General features: G+C 67.6%; 1 protein-coding gene across 2 annotated transcripts; it reads left to right on the top strand.

Annotated features, from left to right (window-relative positions):
• The first annotated feature begins 602 nt into the window (after window positions 1–602).
• On the top strand, window positions 603–17,112 carry EPPK1 (epiplakin 1). 2 transcript variants are annotated; one of them, XM_055431982.2, is made up of 2 exons: window positions 603–705; window positions 4,920–17,112. In XM_055431982.2, exon 2 carries the CDS (start codon window positions 4,954–4,956, stop codon window positions 16,927–16,929), a length of 11,976 nt encoding a protein of 3,991 aa, XP_055287957.2. In that variant the 5' UTR covers window positions 603–705; window positions 4,920–4,953; the 3' UTR covers window positions 16,930–17,112. The 2 variants fall into 2 exon arrangements, with proteins under 2 accessions (XP_055287957.2, XP_088700642.1); XM_088844516.1 differs by lacking the exon at window positions 603–705 and having other exon boundaries at window positions 4,514–17,112.

Here is a 17,112-nt window from a genome sequence, read left to right as displayed (position 1 = left end):
GGTGGGTGATGGGACAGGGGGCACCTGCTCCGAGCCCAGGCTGGGGGCTCGACCCACGAAGCAAGGCCTGGCCATCGGTTCCAGACAGACCGGAAACCCATGGGCCGCACAGACCTCATCCCTTCCTTGGTCGAGGGGAAGCCACTCAGGCACGGAGGCAGACCCCCTGGTGCAGCCCGGGTTTTCCGCAGCGGCGCAGGAGGCAGGCCCCAGGGCAGGGCGCAGGACCTGGCGCGCAGGAGGACGCGGACCGCAGGGCACTGGCCGCATGGCCCGCAGCGGGCAACGAAGTCACGTTTGTGAAGCGAAACCGCCCGCACGGCCGGCGGGGCCGCATTTCCCTTGCAAACGCCATTCAAAGGCCGTCCGGGCGGCGCATCCTGCTCGCTGCGGCCGCCGCGTTCCTGCGCCGTGACTCCAGGGGAGGGGTCGAAAGGCGCTGCGCGGCAGCCGCCCCCTCCCCACCGAGGGCGCCCTCAGGCCGCGGCGGGCGGGGGCGCCCGGCCCCGCGCGGGACTCCAGGCCCGCGTCACGCCCTAAGGGCGCCCCGCCCGAGGGCAGCCCCGCGCGCCCCCCGCCGCCCCCAGACCGGGGCGGGGCAGCCGGGGGCGGGGCCTGCGCGGCTTTAAAGCGGGAGGCTCCCGGCGCTGGCACTGCGGCGAGCTGAGGGACTGCGAGCGGAGCGCTGCGGCGCCGTCCGGGCAGGTGGGGCCGCATTCACACGCCTGGCGGGGTGGGGTCTCGCCCCGGCCTGCAGGGGCTGGGGTGGGGGCGCGACGCGCCTGGAGATGGCCGGGAGGTCAGGGTCCGGGAGAGCGGAGCGCTGAGGCACGGCTCCGTCCCAACTAGCCCTGGTGGGCGGGCGCGGGGTCCCTCCCGTCGGCCCCCCGCTCCCCGCTCCTGCGCTCGAAGCGCAGGTGGGAAGGTGGAGGTTCCCCGCATGGGTGTGGGAGACTTGGCCCGCCGGGCAGGGGTCTCGCCTGCCCCGCGGTTTCCGGGCCGGACGCGTGCGCGCCTGGGTGGGGCCCTGCAGGTCCGGTTCCTCCTGCTCGGCCCCTGCCTTGCAGGGCAGGGGGCGTTTGCCGCTGGAGCCAGTCCGAGGGCCCAGGGCTCTCTGCGGTCGGGTTGACAAACTGACAGGGTGGACGGGCTTCTGGCCCGGTGCTGGGTGAAGGAAGCCAGCACTTACCCTTGGAGGGAGCTCCCTGCCACTGGGGAGAGTGGGCACAGGGACCCCTGGGTGGGGCCAGCCCCAGGCCTTCGGGAGGTGGGGGTGGCTGGGTGGGGGGGGCTGTGCTGCCACCTCCCACCTCCCGCTTCCCTCTGGCCACTGATCTCTGCTCCCTGCACCCAATGCAGGTGGGTGGGCTCTGCTGCTGGGTGCGGGCCAAAGGCCAAGGTCACTGCCTCCCTGTGCCAGCCCAGGGCACCTGGCCATTTAGTTCTCTTCTTATCTGGTTCTGGAGAAGGAAAAGGCAACCCATTCCAGTATTCTTGCCTGGAGAATCCCATGGACAGAGGCGCCTGGTGGGCTACAGTCCGTGGGGTCGCAAAAGAGTCAGACATGACTGAGCAGCTAAACCTTCCCAGGTTCAGGAGGACAGCCAGCGAGCCTGTCTGAGACCCCAGCCCAGACTGGTGTGCTGCCCTGGGGGGCAGGCACTGCCCTCAGGGACGTGGCCCCACACTCCTCAGGAATTGTCCTCCCACTTCTTGTCCCCTGGGGCCCCCTGAAGGGGGCAGGAAGCCCCAGAAGGGGTCCTTCCCTCAGATTCCCGATACAGTGCTGGGACTCTGTTGGCCCCTCTCCCAGCTGGAAGACCACCCACGCCTTCTGCCACCACTTCTTTGGTGGCCACCACCCCAGGACACCTGAGACTGGTCTGCCCGAGGCCCCAGACACCCCTCACGCACCCAGATCTGTCTCTCTTTAGCTCTGTACCCCTCTGTCCAGCTGCTTCCCCGAGGTCCCCACTTCCCCACTCCCAGGCCACTCCTCACATCCTGCCTGATCAGGGACCCGGGAGCTCAAACCAGCCCCAAGGTCACTGATGGCCAAGCAGGCCTCGGCCCAGCTGCAGTTACCCAGCCGCCTGACTGGCCCCGTGGCCAGCAGGCCACAGCCCCCTCCCTCCCAGAGCCGCCCCTGTGCTCTGAGGTCCCCTTGCTCCTCTGGGCCTCCTTTCTGGGTGCTGGCCCTCCCCCGACAGCACCGCCTGAAGGGCCTGCCCAGCTGCCCCTGACCCCGTGGCCCAGAAACCCTCCCCTGTTTATTGGTGGTGAGGTGTCCCCTTCCCTCCCACCCTGGTCCCTGCCAGACAGCAGCTGACAGGCGCGGCTCTGGCCACCTGTAGCCCTATTACCCGGGCCCCTCTGGCTAGTGCACACTGTCTGAAGCCAGCCCCGGAATGAAGCACACGGTATGGGAGGAGCAGGCTGGACCCCGGGTGGGCGGGCAGCAGGGCTCCCGGCAGCATGACAGGCTCAGGGATCGGCCTCAGGGGGCTCCTGGGGTAGGAGGCGAGGAGGCTAGGGGCAGGGGGACAGGCTGTCCCATGGTGCTGGAAGGAGATGAGAGCACCGCGGTCACACCATGTCTTTGAACCCCACTGCCCAGGCGCCATACTCCTCGTCCTGGGGAGCTGTGTAGGAGATGGAGGACCAATCCCGGCCCCTGCTGCCACTGTGGGTCGGGCCAGGGGCATGGGGCACACGGTCTCCTCTCGCTGACCCACTCCTGCTCCCCTCCCCGACCCTCACCCTTGTCCCTGAGTCTCCCTCTCTGGCTGCGGCCTTTGCTGCCAGATAGGCCGGGAGGAGCCCCCTGCAGCACTGGGGCCCAGCCCCTGCCTTACAGCCCCTCCTCCCATGGCGAGGTCCGTTCCCCTGCTGAGGGGTCACCCTTCTTGCACATCGCTGGTTCCTGGACCTGCGTGGCATCCCGCCTGTGAGCTGGGGCGGCTCGGAACCTTCAGAGCCCCTCACCACGGAGCCCCTCAGCCGGCCCTGCCTGTGGAGACCTGGGCCTCTCCCAGTCACTCGAAGCCTTTAATAACCTTTCCCAAAGCCTGGATCTTAACCACTCTCCTCTCCCTGCACCGGATGCCTTTGTCCTATCTTCTCGAAGGCCTGATACTGTACCCTGAGCACCCGCCCTCCGTGGCCTGCTCACCTCGGGAGATCAGGACCGTGGCGGTGCTTCTTGGACACTGGCCAGTGGCAGCGGCCGAGGGAGCAAGAATCCAGGCCAGGCCTCCGTGTCTGCCCGGGCCTGGCACGAACTCAGACTCAGGACAGCAGACCAGCTGCTGTGCCACTGGGGGCTGGGCCCACCATCTAGGTGGGGAAGGAAGGGACAGGATTTTGCTCCGGGGCGGGCCCAGCTGTGGGGCACGAGGGGCTGAGCAGAGCTTAGGGTGCAAGATTTGCAGGGCCAGGGCGGGGGAGCTACTCCCAGGCAGTGGCTCTGGAGTACTGCAGAGCTTGAGGCTCCTCGTGAGTCCACTGGGCACAGTGTTCAGGAGGTGCTGGATGGGCTGGGCTTCGGCTGTGGTCAGGGTGAATGGGGAAGTGTCACCGGGGAGGAGGGGCCCCATACCCAGTGACCCAGAGGTCGGGTCGTTTGAATCTGAAATGCATCTGTCGGGTGTGGTGGCTGGAGCCGAGGTCACCTGAGTGAGCTCACCTGCAGAGTGGGCCAGGGTGTGAGGGGCTCTGGGCAGCTGGTCAGGAGGTGAGGATGGGTGTAACTGGGCCCAGGGCTGAGGGTGTGGTTCTTTGGAACGTGGGTGTGGACTGGCCCCAGGGCAGCTGGGTGGCTTCGAACCACAGATTACTCTCCCACATCAGGGTGCCAGGGTCTGGGATCCGCACATCAGCATTTGCTGTTTCTGGGGCCTGAAGCTGCGTGGCACATCTGCCTCCCTCACGGGGCATCCTCCCCACGTCTGTCTCCCGTGAGGACACTGTCATGTTGCCTCCCTGCACCAGTGTGACTGTGCCCTAACCTATAACGCCATCACATCTGCAAAGATTCTCTTTCCAAATCAGGTCACAGTCGCAGGTGCTGAGGGTTAGGTCTTGGTTAGGTCTTGGACGTGCCTGCTGGGGAGAGGTAACCGGCCAGGGGGTGGAGGAGGGAGGTGTGTGGTTGTGGTGGGGCAGAAGGGTCGGCACCGGTCACCGCCGCTCTGGGGACCGGGCCCATAGCTGTCGGCCAAGGGGGACGGCCGTGGGGGTGCAGGGCGCTGAGCAGCGGACCAGGGACCATCAGGGCCAGGAGACCCAAGCCTGGCCCCACCCCCAGCACCAGCACCCCGGCGTGAGCTCTGGGTCCTCCTGGGCTGCCGAGGCTAGGCGTGGGCACAGAGCGGCCGTGGGCCAGGGGACACCAGCAGGCTGAGGTGGGAGATACGGGAAGGTCAGAGAACGGGGATCTGGCTGGGAAGCCCAGTGGGGAGCCATGAGGGAGCAGAGGCCCAAGCAGCAGGGGGTCGAGGTGGGAAGGCTGTGGAGGGGTCGCTGGGCAGGGAGAGGGGAAGAGCACAGGCAGTGGAGCCTGCTCAAGGGGCAGTGGGGTGGGGTCGGGCCCTGGAGGAGACAGGAGGAGTCTGGAGGCTGAGGGGGCTGGGAGGCCAAGCCCCTGCACTGGGACCCCAGGGGGAGCAGGACGAGGGTGCAGCCAGAGGGTGGCCTGTAGGACAAGGTGCAGCCTGCGACACCCCCAGTTTATGCTGGGGTCCTAGCGCTCCCGTGACCCCGCCTGGGACCCCAGGGCAAGAGGAGGGGCTGAAACTGGAGGCTGCCCTTCCTCCCTTAGGAGGGCCGATGGCACCAGAGGTGGGTCCAGGGTGCGGGGTGGACCTCCCACCTGCCTGGGCCGTCTCAGGACCCCTAACAGAGGCTTTCCACCCCCACAGGGAGCAGAAGTGGGTCCTCGCCGAGTTCTGCACGATGAACGGCCACGCCCCTCCTCCTCACGACCTCTTAGTCCCCGGCGGCACTGGGCCGGCTGCCGTCTCCAAGACCATGAAGGCTGCGCTGGGAGCCAGTGCCCCGTCTGCGCCCCAGGCCAGGAGCATCGCCGGGGTGTGGGTGGAGGCCTCGGGCCAGGCCCAGGGTCTCTACGCTGCCATGAAGCAGGGTCTCCTGCCCTCTGGGCTTGGGCTGGCTTTGCTGGAGGCCCAGGCAGCCACAGGGGGCCTGGTGGACCCCACGCAGGGCCAGCTGCTCCCTGTGTCTGAGGCCCTGCAGCAGGGCCTGGTGGGCCTGGAGCTCAAGGAGAAGCTGCTGGCCGCCGAGCGTGCGGCCACTGGGTACCCTGATCCCTATGGGGGCGAGAAGCTTTCCCTCTTTCAGGCCATCGGGAAGGAGGTGGTAGACAGGGCGCTGGGGTGGAACTGGCTGGAGGCCCAGCTGGCCACTGGGGGCCTGGTGGACCCCATCCAGGGGGTGCGTGTGGCCCCCGAGCTGGCCTGCCAACAGGGCCTCCTGGACCAGGAGACGTGGTGTGGGCTGTCGGAGCTGGGGCCTGGCTTGAGCGCCCCAGGCTTCCTGGACCCCAACACACTGGAGCAGCTGCCTTACTGGGAGTTGCTGGGCAGGTGTGTGCAGGCGCCCAGCACAGGGCTGGCCCTGCTGCCCCTCAAGATCACGTTCCATACTCTGGGTGGGGCTGTGAGCTTGGCCGAGCTGCTGGAGGTGGGGGTCTTGGACGAGGAGACGGTCCGAGGCTTACGGGAGGGCCGCCTTGCAGTGCCAGATGTGAGTGCACGCGCCGAGGTGCGGCGTTACCTGTGGGGCACAGGCGGTATGGCTGGGGTCGTCCTGCTGCCTGCAGGGCACAAGAAGAGCTTCTCCCAGGCTGCGGCCGAGCATCTGCTTCCCACAGGTGCTGTGCTTCTGCTCCTGGAGGCTCAGGCTGCCACCTGCACGCTGGTGGACCCAGCCACTGGCCGGCAGCTGCGGGTGGACGAGGCAGTTCGGGCAGGCCTGGTCGGCCCTGAGCTCCACAGGCAGCTCCAGGTGGCAGAGCAGGCAGTGACAGGCTACCACGACCCCTTCAGCGGCACCCGCGTTCCCCTCTTCCAGGCCATGAAGAAGGAGTTGGTGGACCAGCCTCTGGCGTTGAGGCTCCTGGACGCCCAGCTGGCCACAGGTGGGCTAGTGTGTCCTGCCCGCCGGCTCCGGCTGCCCGTGGAGGCTGCCCTGCGCCTCGGATGCCTGGATGAAGAGACTCAGCAGCACCTCTCGAGGGTTGCCAGCTTCTTGGATCCTGGCACGTATGAGAGCCTCAGCTACGGGCAGCTGCTGGCCCGCTGTGTCACCGACCTGGAGACGGGGCTGGCGTTCCTGCCCATCTCGGCAGGGAGCCCTGGGGAGGAGCCCTGGGGGCCCCCGTTCATCGAGCACAGCACCCGGCAGGTCTTGAGTGCTGCCACGGCCACCGTCTCTGCGGGCAGGTTCCAGGGCCGGCCCACGTCGCTCTGGGAGCTGCTCTTCTCCGAAGCGGTCCCTGTGGGGCAGAGGGTGACGCTGACCCAGCAGCACAGGGCTGGGGCCCTCTCAGTGGAGGAGCTGGCAGCTGCACTGAGGGTCACCCACGAGCAGGCTGCAGCCACTGCCAGAACCACTTTTGCTGGGCTCAGGGTCCCTGTGACTCCGGGAGAGCTGCTGAGAGCGGAGATCATCGGCCAGGATGTTTATGAGCAGCTGGAACGTGGCCAGACGACGGCCCAGGACGTGGCCAGCCTGGACTCGGTGCAAAGGTACTTGCAAGGCACCGGCTGCATCGCTGGCTTGCTGCTGCCTGGGTCCCAGGAACCCCTCAGCATCCACGAGGCTTACAGGAAGGGGCTGCTCAGGCCAGGCACGGCGCTCATCCTCCTGGAGGCGCAGGCAGCCACTGGCTTCATCGTCGATCCCAAAGAAAACAGGAGATACTCGGTGGAGGAGGCACTGAGGGCTGGCGTCATCGGGCCTGAGGTGTTTGCCAAGTTGCTGTCGGCCGAGCGCGCGGTCACCGGCTACACCGACCCCTACACCGGGCAGCAGATCTCGCTCTTCCAGGCCATGAAGAAGGACCTCATCGTGCGCGAGCATGGCATCCGCCTGCTGGAGGCCCAGATCGCCACGGGCGGCATCATCGACCCGGTGCACAGCCACCGCGTGCCCGTGGACGTGGCCTACCAGCGCGGCTACTTCGACGAGGAGATGACCCGCGTGCTGGAGGACCCCAGCGATGACACCAAGGGCTTCTTCGACCCCAACACGCACGAGAATCTCACGTACATGCAGCTGCTGGAGCACTGCGTGCGCGACCCCGACACGGGGCTCTGCCTGCTGCCACTTTCAAGTGCGCGGACCCTGCAGGTGGGTGAGGCCACCCGGCAGGCCTTCCGGGGCCTGCTGCTGTCAGTGCAGCACGGGCGGTTCCGGGGGCGGAGGGTGTCCGCGTGGGAGCTGGTCAACTCAGAGTACGTCAGCGAGGCACGCCGGCGGTGGCTACTGCAGAGCTTCTGGCGGCACCAAGTGTCCCTGGAGGAGGTCTCGAAGCTGCTGGAGAGGGAGGTGGAGAGCCGGGCAGATGTCGCCCTCCCATTGCTGCGGGGCCGGGTGACCGCCTGTCAGCTCCGGGAGGCCGGCGTCATCGACCAGGAGGTCCTGGGCCGTGTGCTGGCGGGGACGCTCAGCCCTGAGGCCCTGCTCCGCATGGAGAACATCTGCAGGTTCTTGTGTGGCTCGGGCGCCGTGGGTGGCGTGCTCCTGCAGCCCTCCTCCCGGCGACTCAGCCTCTACCAGGCCATGAAGCAGAAGCTGCTGGGGCCGGGAGTGGCCCTGGCCCTGCTGGAGGCCCAGGCAGCCACGGGGGCCATGACAGACCCCCACAGTCTGGAGACCACGTCCTTGGATGAGGCTGTGCGCCGGAGGCTTGTGGGGCCAGAGCTCTACAGCTATCTGACCTGGGCTGAGTGCGCTGTCACAGGCTTCCTGGACCCCTTCTCTGGAAAGCTGCTGTCCCTGTTCCAGGCCATGAAAAAGGGCCTTGTCCCCGCGGAGCAGGCTGTCCGCCTCCTGGAGGCCCAGGTGGCCACGGGCGGGGTCATTGACCCCATGGGCCACCACCACCTCCCCATGCTCACGGCCTTGCAGCGTGGCTACATCGACCAGGAGATGGTGTTGGCCTTGTCTGACTCCAAGACCTTCCCCACACCTGATGGCCGGGGACACACCAGCTATGCCCAGCTTCTGGAGCAGTGTGTAAGGGATGAGGCCTCTGGCCTTCACTTCTTGCCCCTGCCGGAAAGTGCCCCTGTGGTCCCCACAGATGAGCAGGTGCAGGAGACCCTGAAGGCCGTGCAGGGGGCTGAGGATGGCATGTCCCTCTGGGAGCTGCTGGAGTCCTTCCACTTCACTGAGGAGCAGCGGAAGGGCTTCCTGGAGGACTTCAGGGAGGGGAGGACCACGACACAGCAGCTGCAGGCAGCCGTGCGGAGGCAGGTGCAGGAGGCGGAGCTCCTGGCGAGGGTCCGCATCACCCTGCCCGGCCCCCGCGGAGGGGTGCCCGCCGTCTGGCTGCTGGACGCCGGTGTCATCACTCAGGAGACCCTGGAGGCGCTGGCACGGGGCCTGCAGTCGCCTGCCGAGGTCGCTGAGCAGCAGACGGTGCGGGCCTGCCTGTGGGGCACAGGCTGTGTGGCTGGGGTGCTGCTGCAGCCCTCAGGGGCCAAGGTGAGCATTGCCCAGGCCGTGAGGGATGGCCTCCTGCCTGCTGGCCTAGGGCAGAGACTATTGGAGGCCCAGGTGGCATCTGGCTCTCTTGTGGATCCTTTGACCAACCAGAGACTGTCGGTGGAGGAGGCAGTCAAGGCTGGCCTGGTGGCTGGGGCACTGAGTGAGCAGCTCCGGCAGGTTGAGAAAGCAGTGGCTGGGTACACAGACCCCTGCTCGGGAGGCTCCCTCTCACTGTGGCAGGCAATGGAGAAGAGGCTCGTGCCTTGGAGCGAGGGCCTCCCACTCCTGCAGGCGCAACTGGCCACAGGGGGTGCAGTGGACCCCGTCCATGGGGTGCACCTGCCGCAGGTGGCAGCCTGCAGGCTCGGCCTCCTGGACGAGCAGATAAGCAGGATGCTGACCTCAGCGGATGAGGACAGCAAGTTCTTCTTTGACCCTGGCACACAGGACAAGGTGACCTACGGACAGCTCAAGGAGCGCTGTGTCCTGGAAGCTGACACTGGCTTGTGGCTGCTGCCACTCCCCCAGGACATGGCACTAGAGGTGGATGACCACACGGCAGTGGCCCTGAGGGCCATGAAGGTGCCAGTTGGGGCAGGGAGGTTCAGAGGGCTCAGCATCTCACTCTGGGACCTGCTGAATTCAGACTATGTAGGGTTCCACAAGCGGCGGGAGCTGGCAGCACTCTGCCAGTCTGGGAGGGCCACGGCCCTGCGGCAGGTGGTCACTGCAGTCACCACACTGGTTGAGGCCTCAGAGGGGCAGCCCTCACAGGCCACCTTCAGGGGACTCCGGAAGCAGCTGTCAGCCAAAGACCTGTTCAGGTCCCAGCTGATCGACAAGAAGACGCTAGATGAGCTGAGTCAAGGGAAGAAAACCGTGCAGGAGGTGGCAGAGATGGACCACGTGCGGCGGTACTTGGAAGGGGGCAGCTTCATCGCTGGGGTCCTCATCCAGGATACCAAGGAGAAGATGAGCATCTCAGAAGCTCTGAGAAGAAACGTCCTGCGGCCAGGCACGGCCCTGGTGCTGCTGGAGGCACAGGCGGCCACCGGCTTCCTCATTGACCCTGTGGAGAACCGCAAGCTGACTGTTCAGGAGGCGTTCACGGCAGGGATGTTCGGCAGGGAAACCTACCAGAAGCTGCTGTCAGCCGAGCGCGCAGTCACCGGCTACACCGACCCCTACACTGGGGAGCAGATCTCCCTCTTCCAGGCCATGAAGAAGGACCTCATCGTGCGCGAGCACGGCATCCGCCTGCTGGAGGCCCAGATCGCCACGGGCGGCATCATCGACCCGGTGCACAGCCACCGCGTGCCCGTGGACGTGGCCTACCAGCGCGGCTACTTCGATGAGGAGATGACCCGCGTGCTGGAGGACCCTAGCGACGACACCAAGGGCTTCTTCGACCCCAACACGCACGAGAACCTCACGTACATGCAGCTGCTGGAACGCTGCGTGGAGGACCCCGAGACAGGGCTCTACATGCTGCAAGTCGTAAAGAAAGGAGAAACCTATGTGTACATTGATGAAGCCACAAGGCAAGCCCTGCAGTCAAAAACTACCGAGATGCACGTAGGCATGTTTGCCCAGCAGATGGTCTCCTTCTGGGACCTGCTGTGTTCGCCATATTTCACAGAGGAAAGGAAGAAAGAGCTTGTCCAGGGGTACAAAGCCAGGGATGTCAGCTTAGAGCAGCTGCTGAAGGTCATCACCACGACGATTGAAGAAACAGAACAGCAAAACAAGGGCATCAGGCTGGCAGCCATTGGAGGAGAGGTGACGGCTGTTGAGCTATTCAACTCAGGAATCATCGATAAGAAGACACTGGATGCGCTACACGAGGGAGCGGGGGGACAGGACCTCCGCTGCCTGCCGCATGTGAAGGTCTACTTGGAAGGCAGCGGCTGCATCGCAGGGCTGATCACGCCCTCCACCCGTGAGGTGCTGAGCTTCTATGAGGCCAGCAGGAAAGGGCTCATCCCCACGGGATTTGCAGCCCAGCTGCTGGAGGCTCAGGCAGCCACGGGGTTCCTGCTGGACCCCCACAGCCACCAGAGGCTCTCTGTGAATGAGGCTGTGGCCTCTGGCCTGGTGGGTGAGGAACTGCAGGAGAGACTCCTAAATGCTGAGAAGGCCACCAGGGGATACACAGACCCGGGCACAGGACACACCGTGCCTGTGTTCCAGGCAATGCAGAGGAGGCTGGTGAAACGGGAGTGGGCGCTCAGAGTGCTGGAGGTGCAGGTGGCAACGGGGGGCGTTGTGGACCCGCAGCACCACCACCGGCTTCCACTAGAAGCCGCCTGCAGACGCGGCTGTCTGGACCAGGACACGTACCCGCTGGTGGCAGAGCAGAAGTGCATGAGTAAACGGTGGGTGGATCCCAACACTCAGGAGAAGGTGACTTACCAGGAACTGCAGCAGAGGAGCTGCCGAGACGAGAATATGGGCTGGGCTCTGTTCCCACTGCTCAAGGATAAACTGGAATCCCAGTTCATTGATGAGGCCACCAGACGAGCGCTGGAGGCAGAGCGGGTGGACGTCACAGTGGGGCGGTTTAAAGGCCAGAGGCCGTCAGTCTGGGAATTGCTGAACTCTGAATACGTGACAGAGGACAAAAAACTAGAGTTAGTACAAAAATACAAGAGAGACACAGCACACGCATTAGAAAAGGTGGTGAATGTGATTTTCGAGATAATCAATGAGAAGGAAAAGAACAATAAGCAGCTGTGGTTCAGAGGGCTCAGGAAACATATCACAGCCTCTGAGCTGCTGACTTCATCCATCATAACCAGGGAGACGCTGCAGGCCCTGGAGTCCGGGAAGGCTTCTGTGGATGCCGTCGCAGAGACTGAGGAGGTAAGGCACTACCTGGAGGGCACCGGATGCATTGCAGGCGTGCTGGTCCCCGCCAGGGATGAGCCCGGGCGCCAGGAGAAGATGAGCATCTACCAGGCCATGTGGAAGGGCGTCCTGCGGCCGGGCACGGCCCTGGTGCTGCTGGAGGCGCAGGCGGCCACGGGCTTCGTCATCGACCCGGTGCGCAACCAGAAGCTGTCCGTGGAGGAGGCGGTGGCCGCGGGCGTGGTGGGCGGCGAGCTCCAGGAGAAGCTGCTGTCGGCCGAGCGCGCGGTCACCGGCTACACCGACCCCTACACCGGGCAGCAGATCTCGCTCTTCCAGGCCATGAAGAAGGACCTCATCGTGCGCGAGCACGGCATCCGCCTGCTGGAGGCCCAGATCGCCACGGGCGGCGTCATCGACCCGGTGCACAGCCACCGCGTGCCCGTGGACGTGGCCTACCAGCGCGGCTACTTCGACGAGGAGATGACCCGCGTGCTGGAGGACCCCAGCGACGACACCAAGGGCTTCTTCGACCCCAACACGCACGAGAACCTCTCGTACGTGCAGCTGCTGCGGCGCTGCGTGCGCGACCCCGACACGGGGCTCTACATGCTGCAGCTGGCCGGCCGGGGCTCCGCCCTCCACCAGCTGGGCGAGGAGCTGCGCACCGCCCTGCGCGACACCCGCGTGACGCTGGGCGCGGGCCTCCCGCGGGGCCAGCGCGTCTCCGTGTGGGAGCTCCTCTTCTACCGGGAGGTGTCCGAGAGTCAGCGGCAGGACCTGCTGCGCCGGTACCGGGCGGGCTCGCTGACCGCGCAGGAGGTGGGCGCCGCCCTCGTCTCGCTGCTGGCCGAGGCCCAGGCCCAGGCCGGGGTCGCGCGCCCCGGCGCCACGGACCCTCGGGGGCCGCTGCGCGCCGCCACCATGGAGGTCCGGGTGGGCCGCCTGCGGGGGCCCGCGGTGCCCGTGTGGGACGTGCTTGCCTCCGGCTACGTGAGCGAAGCCACGCGGGAGCAGCTGCTGGCCCAGTTCGGGTCGGGGACGCTGGGCTTGCCCGCGCTGACGCGCAGGCTGACCACCATCCTCGAGGAGGCTGAGGCGGCCCACGGGACCGAGCCCGCCCCCTCCCAAGGGGCCGGAGCCTCCGGGCAGCCGGAGCCCGGGCCCCCGGGGCCGGGCGAGGGGGCCGACGCGGGACCCTGCCCCGGCCAGGACGCCGCCGAGGCCGCCAGGGCCCTGCAGGAGCAGGCCCTGCGCGCCGCCACCATGGAGGTGCGCGTCGGGCGGTTCCAGGGCCGGCGCGTCTCCGTGTGGGAGGTCCTCTTCTCCTCCTACCTGAGCCAGGCCCGCCGGGACGAGCTGCTGGCCCAGCACGCGGCCGGCGCCCTGGCCCTGCCCGCCCTGGTCGCCGTCCTCACCCAGCTCATCGAGGAGACGGAGGAGCGGCTGAGCAAGGTGTCCTTCCGGGGCCTGAGGCGCCAGGTGTCGGCCTCCGAGCTGCACACGTCCGGGATCCTGGGCCCCGAGACCCTGCGGGACCTGGCCCAGGGCACCAAGACCCTGCAGGAGGTGACGGAGATGGACTCGGTGAAGCGCTACTTGGAGGGCACCAGCTGCATCGCGGGCGTGCTGGTCCCCGCCAGGGACGAGCCCGGGCGCCAGGAGAAGATGAGCATCTACCAGGCCATGTGGAAGGGCGTCCTGCGGCCGGGCACGGCCCTGGTGCTGCTGGAGGCGCAGGCGGCCACGGGCTTCGTCATCGACCCGGTGCGCAACCAGAAGCTGTCCGTGGAGGAGGCGGTGGCCGCGGGCGTGGTGGGCGGCGAGCTCCAGGAGAAGCTGCTGTCGGCCGAGCGCGCGGTCACCGGCTACACCGACCCCTACACCGGGCAGCAGATCTCGCTCTTCCAGGCCATGAAGAAGGACCTCATCGTGCGCGAGCACGGCATCCGCCTGCTGGAGGCCCAGATCGCCACGGGCGGCGTCATCGACCCGGTGCACAGCCACCGCGTGCCCGTGGACGTGGCCTACCAGCGCGGCTACTTCGACGAGGAGATGACCCGCGTGCTGGAGGACCCCAGCGACGACACCAAGGGCTTCTTCGACCCCAACACGCACGAGAACCTCTCGTACGTGCAGCTGCTGCGGCGCTGCGTGCGCGACCCCGACACGGGGCTCTACATGCTGCAGCTGGCCGGCCGGGGCTCCGCCCTCCACCAGCTGGGCGAGGAGCTGCGCGCCGCCCTGCGCGACACCCGCGTGACGCTGGGCGCGGGCCTCCCGCGGGGCCAGCGCGTCTCCGTGTGGGAGCTCCTCTTCTACCGGGAGGTGTCCGAGAGTCAGCGGCAGGACCTGCTGCGCCGGTACCGGGCGGGCTCGCTGACCTCGCAGGAGGTGGGCGCCGCCCTCGTCTCGCTGCTGGCCGAGGCCCAGGCCCAGGCCGGGGTCGTGCGCCCCGGCGCCACGGACCCTCGGGGGCCGCTGCGCGCCGCCACCATGGAGGTCCGGGTGGGCCGCCTGCGGGGGCCCGCGGTGCCCGTGTGGGACGTGCTTGCCTCCGGCTATGTGAGCGAAGCCACGCGGGAGCAGCTGCTGGCCCAGTTCGGGTCGGGGACACTGGGCTTGCCCGCGCTGACGCGCAGGCTGACCACCATCCTCGAGGAGGCTGAGGCGGCCCACGGGACCGAGCCCGCCCCCTCCCAAGGGGCCGGAGCCTCCGGGCAGCCGGAGCCCGGGCCCCCGGGGCCGGGCGAGGGGGCCGACGCGGGACCCTGCCCCGGCCAGGACGCCGCCGAGGCCGCCAGGGCCCTGCAGGAGCAGGCCCTGCGCGCCGCCACCATGGAGGTGCGCGTCGGGCGGTTCCAGGGCCGGCGCGTCTCCGTGTGGGAGGTCCTCTTCTCCTCCTACCTGAGCCAGGCCCGCCGGGACGAGCTGCTGGCCCAGCACGCGGCCGGCGCCCTGGCCCTGCCCGCCCTGGTCGCCGTCCTCACCCAGCTCATCGAGGAGACGGAGGAGCGGCTGAGCAAGGTGTCCTTCCGGGGCCTGAGGCGCCAGGTGTCGGCCTCCGAGCTGCACACGTCCGGGATCCTGGGCCCCGAGACCCTGCGGGACCTGGCCCAAGGCACCAAGACCCTGCAGGAGGTGACGGAGATGGACTCGGTGAAGCGCTACTTGGAGGGCACCAGCTGCATCGCGGGCGTGCTGGTCCCCGCCAGGGATGAGCCCGGGCGCCAGGAGAAGATGAGCATCTACCAGGCCATGTGGAAGGGCGTCCTGCGGCCGGGCACGGCCCTGGTGCTGCTGGAGGCGCAGGCGGCCACGGGCTTCGTCATCGACCCGGTGCGCAACCAGAAGCTGTCCGTGGAGGAGGCGGTGGCCGCGGGCGTGGTGGGCGGCGAGCTCCAGGAGAAGCTGCTGTCGGCCGAGCGCGCGGTCACCGGCTACACCGACCCCTACACCGGGCAGCAGATCTCGCTCTTCCAGGCCATGAAGAAGGACCTCATCGTGCGTGAGCACGGCATCCGCCTGCTGGAGGCCCAGATCGCCACGGGCGGCGTCATCGACCCGGTGCACAGCCACCGCGTGCCCGTGGACGTGGCCTACCAGCGCGGCTACTTCGACGAGGAGATGACCCGCGTGCTGGAGGACCCCAGCGACGACACCAAGGGCTTCTTCGACCCCAACACGCACGAGAACCTCTCGTACGTGCAGCTGCTGCGGCGCTGCGTGCGCGACCCCGACACGGGGCTCTACATGCTGCAGCTGGCCGGCCGGGGCTCCGCCCTCCACCAGCTGGGCGAGGAGCTGCGCGCCGCCCTGCGCGACACCCGCGTGACGCTGGGCGCGGGCCTCCCGCGGGGCCAGCGCGTCTCCGTGTGGGAGCTCCTCTTCTACCGGGAGGTGTCCGAGAGTCAGCGGCAGGACCTGCTGCGCCGGTACCGGGCGGGCTCGCTGACCGCGCAGGAGGTGGGCGCCGCCCTCGTCTCGCTGCTGGCCGAGGCCCAGGCCCAGGCCGGGGTCGCGCGCCCCGGCGCCACGGACCCTCGGGGGCCGCTGCGCGCCGCCACCATGGAGGTCCGGGTGGGCCGCCTGCGGGGGCCCGCGGTGCCCGTGTGGGACGTGCTTGCCTCTGGCTACGTGAGCGAAGCCACGCAGGAGCAGCTGCTGGCCCAGTTCGGGTCGGGGACGCTGGGCTTGCCCGCGCTGACGCGCAGGCTGACCACCATCCTCGAGGAGGCTGAGGCGGCCCACGGGACCGAGCCCGCCCCCTTCCAAGGGGCCGGAGCCTCCGGGCAGCCGGAGCCCGGGCCCCCGGGGCCGGGCGAGGGGGCCGACGCGGGACCCTGCCCCGGCCAGGACGCCGCCGAGGCCGCCAGGGCCCTGCAGGAGCAGGCCCTGCGCGCCGCCACCATGGAGGTGCGCGTCGGGCGGTTCCAGGGCCGGCGCGTCTCCGTGTGGGAGGTCCTCTTCTCCTCCTACCTGAGCCAGGCCCGCCGGGACGAGCTGCTGGCCCAGCACGCGGCCGGCGCCCTGGCCCTGCCCGCCCTGGTCGCCGTCCTCACCCAGCTCATCGAGGAGACGGAGGAGCGGCTGAGCAAGGTGTCCTTCCGGGGCCTGAGGCGCCAGGTGTCGGCCTCCGAGCTGCACACGTCCGGGATCCTGGGCCCCGAGACCCTGCGGGACCTGGCCCAGGGCACCAAGACCCTGCAGGAGGTGACGGAGATGGACTCGGTGAAGCGCTACTTGGAGGGCACCAGCTGCATCGCGGGCGTGCTGGTCCCCGCCAGGGACGAGCCCGGGCGCCAGGAGAAGATGAGCATCTACCAGGCCATGTGGAAGGGCGTCCTGCGGCCGGGCACGGCCCTGGTGCTGCTGGAGGCGCAGGCGGCCACGGGCTTCGTCATCGACCCGGTGCGCAACCAGAAGCTGTCCGTGGAGGAGGCGGTGGCCGCGGGCGTGGTGGGCGGCGAGCTCCAGGAGAAGCTGCTGTCGGCCGAGCGCGCGGTCACCGGCTACACCGACCCCTACACCGGGCAGCAGATCTCGCTCTTCCAGGCCATGAAGAAGGACCTCATCGTGCGCGAGCACGGCATCCGCCTGCTGGAGGCCCAGATCGCCACGGGCGGCGTCATCGACCCGGTGCACAGCCACCGCGTGCCCGTGGACGTGGCCTACCAGCGCGGCTACTTCGACGAGGAGATGACCCGCGTGCTGGAGGACCCCAGCGACGACACCAAGGGCTTCTTCGACCCCAACACGCACGAGAACCTCTCGTACGTGCAGCTACTCCAGAGGGCTTCTCCTGACCCTGAAACAGGGCTCTTATTTCTTTCTCTTAGTGGAAAATGATTATTCATCGTGCTAACAAAGTTTTTTTTCTTTTGTTAATAATACATAATATCATGGTTTAAAATTTTTGTCATTTCATCTCTCTTCAGTATGTTTTACTTACATGTTCATTATTTTCTTGTTTTTTGCTAGTTTATATTATAATCACATATTTATCTGTTTCTATTAAAGTCATGACCTTCA

The sequence above is a fragment of the Moschus berezovskii genome, chromosome 16 (assembly GCF_049115385.1).
Source record: "Moschus berezovskii isolate FMDL1 chromosome 16, NW_MosBer_1.0, whole genome shotgun sequence".
NCBI classification, from domain to species: Eukaryota; Metazoa; Chordata; class Mammalia; order Artiodactyla; family Moschidae; genus Moschus; species Moschus berezovskii.
The sequence above is the reverse complement of the archived record's forward strand: the minus strand, read 5'-3'. Positions and strand labels throughout refer to the sequence as shown.